The 15,927-nt window shown below is 38.8% G+C and overlaps 1 protein-coding gene across 1 annotated transcript in view; it reads left to right on the forward strand.

Annotated features, from left to right (window-relative positions):
- The window catches only part of STON1 (stonin 1), a 230,086-nt gene that overhangs the window by 32,673 nt on the left and 181,486 nt on the right, over positions 1-15,927 (forward strand). The window contains 9 exon segments of the mRNA XM_061475334.1: positions 1,455-1,556; positions 1,862-1,985; positions 3,634-3,689; positions 4,898-4,991; positions 5,824-6,050; positions 6,052-6,438; positions 7,970-8,254; positions 8,994-9,083; positions 10,607-10,803. Of these exon segments, the coding sequence (XP_061331318.1) occupies positions 1,455-1,556; positions 1,862-1,985; positions 3,634-3,689; positions 4,898-4,991; positions 5,824-6,050; positions 6,052-6,438; positions 7,970-8,254; positions 8,994-9,083; positions 10,607-10,714 (1,473 nt within the window). The 3' untranslated portion in view covers positions 10,715-10,803.

A 15,927-nucleotide genomic window follows, 5' to 3' on the forward strand; every position in this document is an offset into this window, starting at 1 on the left:
TCCCAGGGAAGCCTTGGAGGGTTCACTTTAAGACTTGCTTTTGGCTTTTTGTTTTCCCTGCCATCCCACTGGAGTTTGTGGGTGCTGGCAGTTCCAATGTGGATGGCCTGGTTCTGGCAATAAAAGCTGTGTGTGTGAAAGCTGGAGTACAGTAACATCTGCCCTGTGACCGTTCCTCTCTTAATGTGGAAACGTAGTGTTTGAATTGTACAATCGCTATGTATAGGTTTCATATAGCGCAATGGATGTTCTAACTATAACTTGGCCGTCCTGGAGAGAGGAATGGGCCTGTTGAAAGATTTCAGTTCGGTTTCTCTTCTGGGTTAGTAACGAAGGCAACGCATTTGCCATTCAGACTAGTGAGCACTACTTAGTGTAGTGGTGCAAGAGTAATTACTTGTTTTCTCCTTATCTTCCTAGTGTCCTGAAATGTGGGAGAATTGGAGATCTCTAAGCTCCCATAAGAAAACGTACATGAATGTGGTTATTTTAAAGTAGTGCTATGTTATGCTGGAAGTTTTTTGTAAACAGTGTAACTTTTACTTCTTAATAACTTACAGGTTTTTTGGTTTTGTTTTTGTTTTTTTTTAAACAAGCTTTTATCATCTTCAGTTTAGCACAGCTTTAGAGCAGTAAATTTGATATTGTTAGGAAAATATAAATTAATATCCTGGAATCTTAACTTCTGAGGTGTCCTGAAAATCTCAGCTTTATCTTTCACCTTATGTAGGCTGTTCTGGTGTTAGTGATAGTCAGTTTAAACTTTAGCAGTTTAAACTGCTAAAAGCTTATTTTACATTTGCATCTGAGTGAGTCAGTCTTCTAGCTCATGTCTAGACCTGTTGTCCAGGTCTGACTAGAGGATCAGGATTTAATCACTGACATGAGTTGGGCTCCTGTTGTATTATAAGATGAATGATACGTATTGAAAATGAGCATTAAAATTTCCATAGCTAAATTACTGTACAGCATCAGACTATTGCCACAAAGAAAAAAGTAAACTGACTCTAATTGCTTGTAGGTTGCTTACATTGTGCTTGTGGTAGAATTGGCACATCTCAGTGTTAGTAGTTTGTGTTGGTTGGTCTTTAAGTTAGGTGTGATGACACTAGAATGATACAGTTTTAAACTGGCATTTGAGATGTGCTTTTTTATTTCAAAACAATATGGCACAGCAACTGTTTTTGTAATATTTCTAGGATTTTCTTAAGCATTACTGTAGCACAGAAGCCAATAATTTGAGGCTTGAATCCAGTATTTTTCCAGGGATGTTGGATTTAAAAGAATGAATGGTCTTGCAGGCCTTTGCACTTGGGAATATTCAGTTTATTACACTGCTCTGTTTGTGTTCTTCAGTTTGTAACAGTAGTTTTTACAGCAAGATTAGATTGGTGCTGTCATTTCAAATGACTTAATGTTCATCTTAACTTGAAAATTTATTTTCTTAAACACAGGCCAAACTATACAAGTCTGTTATTGAAGATGTGATTGAAGGTGTGCAGGAACTCTTTGCAGAGGAGGGTTTAGAGGAACGGGTTCTCCAAGACTTGAAGCAGGTTTGTCAGGTTCCCCTGCATTAATAGAAGATGTGTATTTTATTTTTTTCTTTTGGTATGGTGCATCTGACCTTTTGTTTGCCCTCTAAAACATGCATATTTTGTCCTAACTTAAAGTTACAAATATCCCGTGAATGATGTGTTGGGCTACTGGAAGTCGGAATTCAGTGGTGGTTGTCACTGTGTTTGTTGGATAGAATTGGTCAATTTACTCCTGGAAAAAACAGGAGTATGTGATGATAATTTTAGCTGTGCTTTGTTTTTAAAGCTGATGTCTGTTGACCTTCATAAAAATCTTTCTGCAGCGCTGGGAAACCAAGGTGGTGCAGTCTAAAGCAACAGAAGGTTTCTTCAAAAATAGCCACCATTCTCAACGGTTTACCCTGCAGTTGCCACAGAATCTTCACCGTGTTCTGCAGGCTTCAGCAGGTTAGATGTTGTTGATTACAGCAGATGCAATTTAAGAATCACTTAGTGATTCAGAAATCTTTTTGGAAGACTCGAAAGTTCTGGAATAATCTTGATTTATGATGCTTATGTATCCTTGTTTAGGATGATGGGGAACGGTAATTATTTGAAAGCAGAATTTTACCAATAAAGGACAAGTTAAACTTTGATAAACTAATGTCCTGTCTACATGCTTGTAATCGCCTGTTTATTTCCAGTAGCAAAATTTGAAGAGTGTTTTAGCCACTTCTGCAGTCCAGAAGTGTAACCCTTCAATTGCAAATGTACCAGTAGGGTTAAGCTTTCACTTCCCCTTTTGATGTATGGCATGATGTATGCAGAGGTTGTATGGCACAGTTGTGCCATGCAGCTCTGATGTTGTGTTGGGGTTTAATCATATTCTGCATTGTTTAAATGTAATCCCTTGCTCAAACGGAAAAGTGTGTTTTTTGTTTGCCTCTCAGTTAGTTCTCCTAAAGCAGTATTCCCTTTGCAGAGAAGTACTTGACTTTCACACAGCCTCTCACATCAGGGCCTATCAGTCTCAATTAAGTCCAGCTGACCACTGTGGTAATGTTGTGATAGACTGTAATGCTTAGCTGAGATTTCTCCCAGTGAGGAGCCATTAGCTCTTCTCCCTGTAAGGACAAATAAACACAGACTCATGAGATGATTTAATTAAAACCTGTGTTGTAGTGCACTTCAGGGTTACGCAGGGACTCTTCATCTGTTTGTTTTGTGGGGTTTTTTGTTGTTTTTTTTTGTTTTTTTCTTTTGCAGTCTTTATAGTTGAATGGGCTGGTTTTGGAGACAGATGTTCTACTTATTCCATCTGGTTAAAGGGAGTGTATGTTTGAGTTTGTTTGCTATTGGAGGCTTTACATTTAATGAGCTTTACTTTGTTACTCCTAGTTTTTGGAAGAGCAATACTAAGGCAAAACAATCTGTTGAAGCCAGTGAACTTCTTATTTGCTGTTTTGTGTTTGGTTTTGTTTGTTTTTTTTTTTTAATGTGCCATGGCTAGGGATTTTCAGAGTAGTTAGGATTACTCAGTTGTTTGCTTCTTGAAGCCTGGAAAAGTTTTTCCTTTGGTTTATCTTCACTGAAGTCAGTATTGAGTGCTTTAGAAAATCCCACCCTAGTGTTCCTACTATTAGCACTATTGGATTTGATATAGTGCAGAAAAATACTCGTATACTTTCCACTTATTTACAAGGCAGTACATTTTACATATGCGTTCTTGGTCATGTTAACATGGTGGTATTGCACATCTATCCGTGTAATTGATAGCATGTAGAAATGACATGCTTAATTTTTACAGTGCAGCTTAAACAGATCAAATAGTTATAATAAATATTTGTCAAACAAACAAATCTCCAAGACCAGCTTTTAGTAAAATACAAGTTTTGTAAGTTCAGGGTATAATCTTTTCCTCCCTCAAGCACAGCGTAAGCTTGAAGCATCATTAAGGGAAGTATATTTAAGAGCCTTACCTCGATGTGCTTGTTTGTTGATCTAATGAGTGTGAACTGAAATCAAATTGCTTTAGTTTCAGCAGTCCTTGCTGTAAATTACTGAAAAATCAACTGTGTCTGAAAACTTAACATTTTTATATTTTTTGGTTTTACAGCTTCTTTTGTCATCCCAACTGCCAGAGGTTTTCAGCATTTTACAGCAGTAGACCCGGTATGTAGCTGTAGTGATGTTTTCATTCAATTTTGATTAATCTGAATTCTAAATGATTGCCAAGTTGTTAATAGGCTTAAGGGGAGGCAAATATTAAGTATTTTCCATGTATAGATCTTCAGAACAGCGTTTAGGGACTGAAAAAGTAGCATTTCTCATTATTTCACGTGTCCAATATGGCAAGAGAACAGGAGTCCTGCTGAGAGAGAATAAACGGCTAAGGAAACTCGTTGTTGCTTCTGGTCCTTTTAGTTACTTATTTTTTCTGAAAACCATGCAAAAATTAGGAGTCTGCATAGAGAGAGCTGTAACTTTGCTGCTTCTGTTTGAGCAGTAAAAAGGGATGGGATATCTACCAGTTGGTTTTGCAAGCAGTGCAGCCAGAAGTGTGTTGGAAGATGTGGCTGTGTGTGTTTAGCCCATAGGATGGAAGTGTAGTAGTGGAAATACACATCTATAGATCCTTTTTTTAATCACTGGGTGTTAACAATAATTCATGGTTGGGATATGCTAGTACTAGTGAAGCTGTGAGCAGCATTATCCATGAGATATAGAAATCACCCAGAAGACGATGGGTGTTTTTAGAGTTGACAGGTTCTAAACTCTGGACATGGCAAAATTTCTTTAGGGAGAGGCTGTTAACTGTCAGAGCTTGATGTGTTTACTGAGGCCTCCTGAGCCTCAAGCTAACTAGCTGGCCAGGCTGAAATATAATACAGAGAAGATGTTTGTGTAATGTGCAAGATTCCTGATTTAAAAACTGGAATTCCCTGGAACAGCTAGTTTGAAAGGGAGACGTATATCCAACTCCACTTTCCAGGATTAAAAATGAATGTGAAGTGACTTCACAGGCCTAGGCAAGGAGCCTGTGCTGTTTGGAGTAATGCATAAGCTTAGGATAAAGTGGCTCTGACTGGAAAAATACTTTTCTGGATGGTGTGTACATCGAAGAAGTAGAGGAAAGTGTTCTCTTAACAAGAAGGAAATGTGATAATTGGAAAATAGGAAATACTTGGGACAAGTTATTATCCTATCAATATAGAATACTCTTTACATGTCTGAGTTTCAAAAGTCTGAAGCAACTCTTCAGTAAAGATGATCACAAAAAGGCCCTTGTTGATGTTTCAGCTGGTTATGTTATGTGTGACATCTAGGGCCCTAGGAGATAAAGTATTCACTGTTTCTTAATGAAGCTCTTGTGTATCTAGGGTGCTTCACAAGCAGGTGCAACTCTTACTCACCCTTCGGGTATTGCTTATCCTGTACATGTGCCAGCTGGAGTGATGCTACAGACAGCATCTGGTAAGATTAAGGAGATGTAAAATGTTACAGCATGTGGACTGTGTGTGGGTAGTGAAAGATGGTGCTGAGAACAGTAAATAGGAAGTTAAAGTATAGGTGGGTGGAGCCATTTATCCTTCACTTTTTTTGTCGTTTGTGATTGCTGCATAGGGAAGTAATAATGTTGGTTAATTAGTGTCTCAGTTGTGCACACTTGCAGGTTAGTTAACATGGGCTGCCACCTTATTTTGTTTACAGTTGCTCGCAAATGTGCTCCTTTGTCAGTCTGGGCACACGTATGTCTTCGTATATGAGAGACAATCTTCCCTTCTGGTGCTTTGGAATCAAATTGATTTTTTTAATTCAAATAAAATCCAGTCGTTCATTAACCTTTTTGCTTACGCTCTTTTGTTGATAAAACTGCCTATAGTGCTTGTACAAAAATGTGCTTGAACTGCTTAGGGTGTGATGAGTGGCACGCTTATTTCTGTCATAGATTGACTCTTCTTTCCAACAGCTGTTCTTTGATGAGATCTTATGTCTCTGGATACCTATTTTAGGTATAATCACTAAGGTTTGGAGACCTATAGGCTGATATGAGTGACTGTGTGTAAGCATGTGTGTGGGGAAAAGAATAATTAAATGAAATTGGGAAGTTAGCTCTGGCATCTCAATTCTAACACTGATAAGAATAACTAAGGATTAAATCTGGGGAAAGTACTGCTTTGTAGGCATCCTGTTTCTCATGATTTGCCTTCATGTTTGCTATTGGTAATTAGTGGTAAGAGGACAGTGACCTGGATGAACCTGTAGTTTAACCTGTTGAAGCAGTTTGTAACTCTTCTCTTTGTAGGGCACCTTTATAAGGTAAATGTGCCTGTTGTGGTCACGCAGACCACAGGAGATGTGAATATTCTCCATCATCCTGTTCAGCAAATGTATCAGCCCCTTGGGCAGCCTTCAGTTCTGCAAGCCAATGTTGCTAGTGTTGCACAGGTGAGTGATGTCACTTGTGAAAAATGCACAGCATCTTCTGCTGAAATACTGCAGCCCCAGGACGCTGCTGTCCAGCACACCATGTTTTTTTCAGCCAAATGTCATGGAAAAAACCAACCTGGAGAACTCTGCCAATACGTCTTTGGTCCAGCAGCCCTCTGTGAGTCAGCAGCAGCTTCCAACTGATGCAGCATTAAATCGGTGTGCAGACTCGACAGAAAAATCCCAGCATGGGAGTCATCACACAGCTGTGTTTACTCCAGAATCCTCCAACGGGTTTTCTCCTTCTGAATCCCTGGCAAACAACTCGAGCAGTGTGCTGTTGGATGTGGAGGAGCAGTTAGAAATTCAGCTTCAGGAGTCAGTGCACCAGCAGGTGTCTGATGATATCATTGACCTGATTATCATGGGCAACAGTTTGGATGATGGCAGTGTCCTGAAAAATCAGGACAGAATTGCTTCCTCTGACAAGGTAAGACCTTGTATTTCTCAGCTGGTGAAAATACATCCATTGGAGATAGTTGGTTGAAGTATTGTGAGAAATGTGACAGAGGGGTTGGAATCAAATGATCTTTAAGGTCCCTTGCAACCCTAACCATTCTATCATTCCATGTGATCTTGAGCTTGTTTTGAATAGCAGTAGCTGACTGTTCAGTTTTACATTAAGAATTGTTCACAAATGTTGCTGAAATACTGGGATGGATGAGAATGTCAATCTAAATGCTAAAAGTGGAGTGGATTGATATATTCTTAGACTTACTGACTATTTTGGGGGATTAGAGTTGGGTTTTTTTTTGGTGTGACTGAGCAGACCTGGATGACCCTTTGAGAACTCCTGTGTCATTCTGACACTCAATCTGCATATGGATACTGCCCAGTTGTGGGCAAATTGCTTTGTGATTTCACCTGGAGTTAGTTTTAACTTGTGTGAAGAGCATTGAGAATGCATATTAAGTATGAAAAGTCAGATTTGGTAAGTGAAAGTTTGCTGGAAGGAAATGCATTTCCTTGGTGGGGGTGGGGGGGGGTTTGAATCCCAAACAAACTAGAATTTGGCTCAAGCTGTGAGAAAAACTTGAATGATTTTAATTAATAAGCCACTTTCTTGACCTCATCTAATTTTTGTTCCAGAAATTATTTGCAGATGTTTGAAGTTCAGGCTGGTTTGCTGACTTTGAGTTGTAGTGCTTAGATGTGATTGAAGCAAATTTATTAAATGCAAATTTAATAATGGTAATGACAAATGGCTGTAAATTGAAAGCGTGTTCTGTTTCTCATCTGAACTTTGATGGCAGGATGATGAAGACTGTCTGTAGTAAGAATGGAAGGTCAAAACAAAGTATGATTTTTTTTATTTTTTTCTTTCTTGAACTAGAAAGTGTATGTGGAGGAGAATTAAGTGCTACAATAAAAATTTAATGAGAAACTGAAGATGGCTGAAAGCTGAAGGCCCTTTTATGCTCCTGTGAATGCTCTGTTTAGGAATTCTAGCACTTTTATGAACAGTAACTTGTAGTACTGAAATACTGTCTCTCTCAGCTTATCTCTTATTTAAACAAAGCATTTTGATTGAGTTGAGGAAGAGGGATGAGTTCATATTGACTTCTATTTCAAAAATGAAAAATGCTATTTTTTGGGGTGGGGAAGTAGTTTATTTCGTTTTGGAGGGTTGATTTTGGAGTTTTCTTTGCAATAGAAATTCTAAAGGCCTGCTCTATCAACTTCTTAAGTTGTTTGAGTAGAATACTGCTTAAAGAAAAGTCTAGGAAAATGTCTTTCTATATTGCTGAGGAATATATGGCATGGATTCCATTTAAGCTTAAGTGTAAGAACAAGATTTGCAAATGTACTCAGGGTTTACGAGAAGGCCAGGAGTTGAAACTCTCATTGCCCCAATTTTGTCACTTTATTAAACAAAAATCTCAGGCTTTGAGGCATTTAAACAATGATAGCTATGTGGTGTTAATTCACAAGCTGTCTCTGGTTTGTTTTCTTCCTGTCAGGTGGAATCCACTGTGCAGATGGAATCTAATTTACGATCAGAGAAGGATATCTGCAGTGACATTGAAGGCATAATTCAGCTAGATGGTACTGGTGATTCTTCTCCCAAGAAAGAAATAGCGCTTACAAAAGATAGGGAGGAGAACGCATTCATTGGTGTTGTTGAATCAGAGGATCTAAAAGTTCTGGATGATGAGGATGATGAAGAATGTGGCAGTACTTCGGACACAGAGTCTAGCAGCAGTGGCGGTGATAATGAAGAGCCCCAAATAGATATAGTTGAGGAGGTAATTTACTTTTAAGCCTTGTGATGCACAGTGTGATAGGATATCCATCTTGACTGTTGAATTGTTTGACCCAGCCTGATTCCTGCTATGTGTAATGCAGAGAATGCATAGTTAATTTAGATACCTCTTGAGATAGAAGGTACTGATGAGAAATTATTTGAGCTCATTCTGAGGACTGTGGACAAATGAAAGAGACTTTGAGAAGTCAGTTGTTTATTGGATGAATTAAAATACTTAATCACCAGAATTAAAGTTCAATAGTAAAATGCTGGCCTCAATGGGATGGAGTTCTGCTTTTTAATTAAGTAAGACCTGGATACAAATCTAGGTTTCTTTCCCTTCTGAAGGACCCATGGGATTAGATAGAGAACAATGTGATACAAGTACATAACATTTCCTAGGAAAAGGGTTTCCTTGAAGATATGCAATTTTGTATTCTGGAGATTCACAAGAGAACCAACTCCTAGCATCTGGACTTAAAATGAATGCTGGTTGATTAGTAGTGTTCCAGTTACTGGGGTCAGTTTTGTTAGTAGTCTTGCTTTTTGACCTGTTTTTTGTTTAGAGTGTTTCTGAGAATGTAAAGGTGCTTATGAATGAGCTCTGTACAACATGGTCTTCATAGCCTCTAGGTCTTTATTTTTTCCAGTGGTAACCTTTATTGTTCTAGGTGTGTTTAATGTCAAGTATATTCAGTGCTATTCTGAAAGAATGTATAAAATACAATTTTAATCTCTAGGACCCCTTAAATTCTGGTGATGATATCAGTGAACAGGACATTCCAGACTTGTTTGACACCGACAATCTGATAGTTTGTCAGTATGACAAGGTAAAGTGTAGTTTTATTTTTGATCCTTAATTATTCTAAGTAATATCTTCAGCAAGTCCATGGTCTACTGTTGGTGCCATTTAAAGGAAACCTGATGCTGTAATAACTGAGTGTTTAAATTACGTGCTCAGCTGACAGTAAGCTGAAGACTTACCTGCTGTTTTCTGAAATGAGGATAATCAATGGGTTTATAATGGCCTATTACAGGAAAGGGGACCAAACCCTGCAAAACAAAGATTTGGGAAGCAGCAGAAGCTTACGTATTTCCTTAACTTTTAAGTAGTATCAACAGTACCATCGACGGATGAGTGCGTTTTCAGCCATGGATTAAGACTTTCAAAATGGGTAACAGAGGAGTGCATGTACTTTCTTTTACACTTCTTTGTCTTTGAAGTGCTCACTGAGTTTTTCCTACCAGAATTCTGTTCTTTGAAAAACAAAGAAGTTAAGGGCCATTTTGTTCTCCTTCATTTTAATGTTTAAAATTCAATCTTATTTTGAACTCTTGAAGATCATATTGAAGTTAGGAGTATTTAATTTGGTTTTGGACACTTCTTTGTCAGTAGTTTAAAAGCTGACAAAACGAAGTCCATGTTTGATTTAGAACCAAATATGGACAGATACGTCTATAGTTTGCTTGAGAACTTTTGGCTTTTATTCTTTCAAAACTGACTAGTGATATTTTTTTATGTGTGTTCACCTAGGCCTCCCTTAGCAGTGTCTGTGTTTTAGGAAGTAGTGAGGTGCGACGAAAATTATTAGAGTGTTACTGAAACGAGTAATTTGGGAAAACATGGTTAGAGAGGTGTGTTTAGAAGATGCACCTGAAATGAAGCCTCAATGCTTGTGTTGCATTGAAAAAGTATGCAAGGTTTTTGAATCTGCTTAATTCAGTATATAAAGAATGCATTTGGCAAAATTGTCTTATTTTAATCCCTCCTTTTTCCTTCTGGACTTGAAAATAGACTGATTAGAATCCAAGAAAATTTCTAGGGGTGTTTAAAATTCCTCCTTTTAGCATTAAATATTTTCTTCAGTATAGATTGTTTTGCAGGCCTTTAAAAAGAAGTGGAATATGCAAACACTTTCTTATGGGTTTGCGTGGCAGTATTTGCTTTTAAGTGATGTTTTCCTCCTTTGGCCTCATCCTAACGTCTGTATGCACACAGTATTGCTTTGCAGTGTGTACTGGAGAAGAAAACCACTGCAGTTTAGTTCAGCCATACTTGTTTGCAGGATGCAGTATATTTTGGGATTGATGAACTCGTGAAATTGCTCCATTATTGTCTTTGTTTCCTGTCACACAGCTCCCTTTGCTTCAGGAGCTGGGGAGATGCTAAGATTCAGGAGGTTGTTCCCTTGTGTGTTCAGTGACAGTGGTTCGCATGTTTTGGGCTATCAGGATTTTAAAAGAAAATCAAGGTTTGTAAACCAGGTTGTGCTTAAAACACTCTCTTTAATGGATGGTCTAAGATAGTATTTTGGAGCGGGGTGGGGTTATTGATTTATTTTTTTTCCTTCAGATACATCGAAGTAAGAACAAATGGAAGTTCTACTTAAAAGATGGAGTGATGTCCTTTGGGGGTAAAGACCACATTTTTTCAAAAGCCATTGGAGATGCAGAGTGGTGAAACCTCCCTGAAGTACGTACTTTAAGGCTGTGGCACTATTCCCTTATAAACCTTCTGTGAAACAACTTGTCTTGTTTTGCCATAAAAAAACCAGCAAAACAACAAAGCTGTGATAAAAATATGCAAAAAGTGTTGTTAATATGTGCAAACTAAACCACATTATTCTTAGCTACTCAGTTATCTTCACTGTTCTTTTCTGATTATTTCATTACTTTTCTACACAAGAAACATCATTGGAATAAGTATCGTTAACGACTAGAATGCTGAACCTGTTTGTAATTCAAGAAGCTAGTGCAATAGTAACTGGCTAAATGTAAGTAAATATTGGTTCTGTTAGTTTTCTTTCCACATATTTAAAAAAAGAGCTAAAGTACGAGTTGAAATATAAAGAAATATAAAACTACACTGTTATTGGTTATACTGTGCATTTCTTTTCAGAGGCTGCTGGGTTGGAATAAGAGCAGCATATCTGCAGGTTTGAAACCTGTGGTTGTTTCAGCTGTGTACTTTTCTCTCCCCTTTCCTTCCTCCCTTGCTTATTTTGTTGTTGCTTTGTGGTTATTTGACTTCATCTTAAATACAGGTGCTTAAGATTTAAGTCAGGAAATGTGGATGGGAAGACCTTTGAGCTCTCAATATATGAGAATTAGTATTGTTTATTCTATACCTTCAGTCTACTGAGATGCAATGAACAGTGAGATTTAACATTAAAATGTGATTTATTTTCACTGTCAATGCAAAATCGTTTAAGTTTGCTTCTGTACATATCCACCACATTCTGGGACTACAGACCAGTAAGCTGTGAATGATACAAATTGCGCATGATAATAAAATGTCATCTCATACATGTTTCAAGCAGAGAGTTGTGTTTGTGTTCCCTAAATATAAACTTTGCTTAAAGAAGTGTGTCGAAGCCATACATGTGACAGTAGCTCATCCTGCATTCCTAGCAGTCCTTAATAATTTTGTTTGTTCCTCTAGAAGTAGAGGTCAAAAAAGTTCTGTGCCCATCTGGGCCATAGCCTTTCAGAGCTACAGCTTTCTTCTGGCTAGCTCTGGTTCCTTCTAGGGCAATACTGGAAACTAAATGGTAAATCCTCAGCAAGGCTGACTTAGAGTGGAATAATCCTCCTAGAATCATAGAATGGTTTGAGTCGTAAAGGACCTTAACGCTCATCCAGTTCCAAACCCTTGCCATGGGCAGGGGTGCTTTCCACTAGACCAGGTTGCTCCAAGCCCCATCCAACCTGGCCTTGAACACTGCTGGGGATGGGGCAGCCACAGCTTCTCTGGGCAACCTGTGCCAGGGCCTCAGCACCCTCGCAGGGAAGAATTTCTTCCTAATGTCTAATCTAAATCTTCCTTCTGTCAGTTTAAAGCCATTCCTTTTCTCTTGTCACTACATGGCCTTGTAAAAGTCTGTTAAGCTTTCTTGTAGGCCTCCTTTAAGTATTGGAAGACTGTTACAAGGTCTCCAATGAGCTTTGTTTTCCTCAGGCTGAACAAGCCTAGCTCTCTCAGCCTGTATCCATTGCAGAGGTGCTTCAGCCCTCAGAGCATCTTTGTGGCCTCCCCTGGACTCGCTTGGGCAGGTCCCTGTCCCTCTTGCGTTGGACAGCAGTACAAACAAGCACATGGCACCCCTCCGTCCTGTCTGCTTCTTTTACATCTGCTGGAAGAAGACATCATGAGACAAGCTGTTTTTTCTCTGCTCCCTTAGAGGATGTGGAGGCCTTGAAGAGAAGGAAAAGAACAGGTGGAGAGAAGGAATATATAGAAGAAATGGGGGAAGGAAAAAAAAAACACTTGTGCTGATGGCATAAGCAATTGAGATGCTTTCCTTGTGGGATATGTTTTCAACAGCTATTGAGTTTCTTGCATGCTTTTTTTTGTTTTGGTTTTTATACATATCTGCTGCTTTCCAGTACCGAAGACAAGACACTGAACTACAGGGCCTGACCTGAGTGTGGCATTTCTTTTGTCTTTTACATATACTGCTGATGGCATGTGAAGAATTATGTATTTGGAAACAGTTAAAATATTACTGTGTGATTTCTTTTTTCCCCATTCAGCTGACTTGCAGCCACACTGGTGCTGTACTTCAGACTCATAAATGCACAGGAAATGTAGCTGTTACTATATGATAGATGCTTTTAGATTTCAGCACTCCCACAGGCTCCAAGGTGTTCATGCTCCATAAATGTGTACATTATGAACTGTGAGACCACCTTCAACTTGGGCAGCTAGTGATGCTTCAGAAAAGACTGGAAGCAGAGGTAGTGCAGCATAGGAATCCATGGGGCATGAATGGATATGCACCTTTCACTGAGTACCACACAGTCTCTGAATGTTGCTTCTGGAAACAGAACTTGGTCTTGTTAGTCACTATAAATTGATAGTGGCTGAAGTGTACCTAATTTTGGGCTAGTTTTGAAGATAGCTTTTTCCTCTTTGCGACATCTTTCTACTTTATGGTGTTAAGACTGCCTCCATGTGACAGTAAGGATGTTCTGAGCATCCTTATAACTGCTCGTGCTCTCTGTCCCTGTCCCTTTTCAGACCTTGTTTCTCTGTGAATGAATGCAGAGATATATTGGAGTTAAATAGAGTAGAAATTCCCCCCCATCTCTTGGGCTTTACCAATTCATACTTATTTACATACCTTCTACCTGTTAGCCTCTTCTGCCTTTTTATTCCATTCTTGAAACACTTTGTATACTTGAGAGTTTTGCAAGTTAATTTTTACAACAACTTGCTGCAGCCCCTGTGCGATTTGAGTATGATATTGACTGTGTAGACTGCACATCTAGGATTGGAAGCATTTTTAACACTGATCTCTTAATTACAAAACTTCTTGTAAGTTCTACAGATTGGGCATTATATTTTTCATCCTCTTGCTTTTTCACAACTCGTGTAATATCAGCAATCAAAATCCAAAGGGATGGTTTGCCATCTTTCCTTCTGGAGCTTTGCTAACAGTATGCATAGCTGGCTGTTGCTCCTGGCTAAAGCTGACCTGCATCAAAAGATGTTGCTGAAGATAGCTTAGCTACACCAGCAAGCATCTCATGGGTTTTCATTTAGTTGTGTTTTCTAATGCAGCACCTTCTTGATAGGAAGGACCCTTAATGTGGGCTCTATCCAGTGTATTCCCGAGCTATCAAAGGTAGAAGCTTTAGGGATTAGATTGGGGTTTTGCTCTTGCTATCTCAACCCTTCGCCTATTTGAGGAAATGGCTCCTGAATTCATAGCACTGCACATCTTCTGGCTCCATCCAAACTGTGTTGCATAATATTCCTTGGGAGTGCTTAGAGTGGTTTCCTCAGTGGAGAGCTATGGACTTTCCTTTTGGCCTCCTGCAGTAGGACTGACTTTTGTCTTCCATCTAGGCATATAAAAATTGCCCTATATTTTGCTTCCAGTGATCTTGAATGGACATTGGCAAAGACTTAGAGCTTTGAATAGACACAACAAAATATACTGAAAGTCAGGAATTTTATACTGGAAAAAGATGTTTCTTATTAAAATGTAAGCTCAGTTAACTAACTACTGTAGCCTATGAATTGAGTAATCAGGTCAGAGTGCTTTTGATCTGAATAGTTTACGTATTAATGTTTTTGATAGCCACTAACAGTTTAGCAAACGAATTGCTGTAGATGTGATGGGAAGAGGTGTATAATACAAGTTGTGGGCATCCAGGATCCCTCAGTAAATGGCTGTGTGAAACTTTACACTAGAAAGAAGCTAAGTTTACAAAAGGAAGTCAGAATAACAAGTGTAACTTTTATGAGAGGCTTTAGACTGAACCTGAGTCATTGCCAAGGTTTGCTTTAACTTGCTCATTTTTGTGTGTAGAAAAATTTGAAGTATATAAATTTGTTGTGTATGTTTTTTTGGTGGTTTTTGTTTGTTTTCTGTTTTTTTTTGTTTTGTTTTTGTTTATTAACTAGCAATTATTTTCTAAGTGGTAAATTTCATTCAACTTGCAGAAAGTACAAAAAGAAAAATTCAAAGAAAAAAGAAAAATATGAAAGAAAATCTCATACTTCTTTGCTGTTACCTAAGCAGCATTGTGAAACAGGTACTCTCAGTTGTTGCTATTTCAAACTCATTTCTCTTGCATGTAGTTGCCTGCTAATGTTATGTAACAAGTGGACAGGAAGGGTGGGCTGGCGACCTCTTGTCCTATTGAAAAATAAGGTAAGCAAACCAGTTATTGCCCATTATCAAGATATGTCCTAAATTGTGTGCAGGATTCTTCCAGGTGCTGTCTGAATAAACTAGTCTTGAAAATCGGTTTTGAGGTAGGTGACAGAGAATCAGAGAATCATAGAATAGTTAGGGTTGGAAAGGATCTTAAGATCATCTAGTTCCAACCCCCCTGCCATGGGCAGGGACATCTCACACTAAGCCATGTCACCCAAGGCTCTGTCCAACTTGGCCTTGAGCATCGCCAGGGATGGAGCATTCACAGCTTCCCTGGGCAACCCATTCCAGTGCCTCACCACCACCCTTACAGTAAAGAACTTCCTCCTTATATCCAATATAAACTTCCCCTGTTTAAGTTTTAACCCATTACCCCTTGTCCTATCACTACAGTCCCTAGTGAAGTGTCCCTCTCCAGCATCCTTGTAGGCCCCCTTCAGATACTGGAAGGCTGCTATGAGGTCTCCACGCAGCCTTCTCTTCTCCAGGCTGAACAGCCCCAACTTTCTCAGCCTAAAAGAAGCCTTAGGCCAGGTACACTTTTTTTCACCAGTGTCTTTAGTTTCTGTTATAGTTAAATATCCTATACTAGTCCCATTTGCTTATCTGCTAAGCTGGGAACTGGTGCACACAAGGGGTGCATCCTATGGAATTTTTATTGATTGCTAAACAGTAGTTTTAAGTCTCCTCTGATCTTGATCTTGCTTTGTTCCCCACATGTGTGAACTGCTGGTGAGTACAGCTGTGCTTACACACAGAGCTTGTATACTGATTGGAAGCAAATATAATTTGCAGTGCAGTGTTTTGGCATCAAGAGGTGTGCTTTGGAACACAAACTTTTATGCTATTGCTGTCACAGACTTGAAAGGACTCAGTTCAGAAGGAGAATGGAAAATGTTTAAAGTCATTGCAAAAATACCATTTTCTTACGTATCGGAGTCTGTGCTTTTGGTTCGGAACTGTTTGGCTGTGACTGTTCTGGAGTGAGCAAAGATCTTAGAGCTGT

This window comes from Pezoporus flaviventris, unplaced genomic scaffold, assembly GCF_033815535.1.
Source record: "Pezoporus flaviventris isolate CSIRO_AGI_PZ_B2104156 unplaced genomic scaffold, CSIRO_AGI_Pfla_v1 ptg000083l, whole genome shotgun sequence".
In the NCBI taxonomy this organism is placed as follows: Eukaryota; Metazoa; Chordata; class Aves; order Psittaciformes; family Psittacidae; genus Pezoporus; species Pezoporus flaviventris.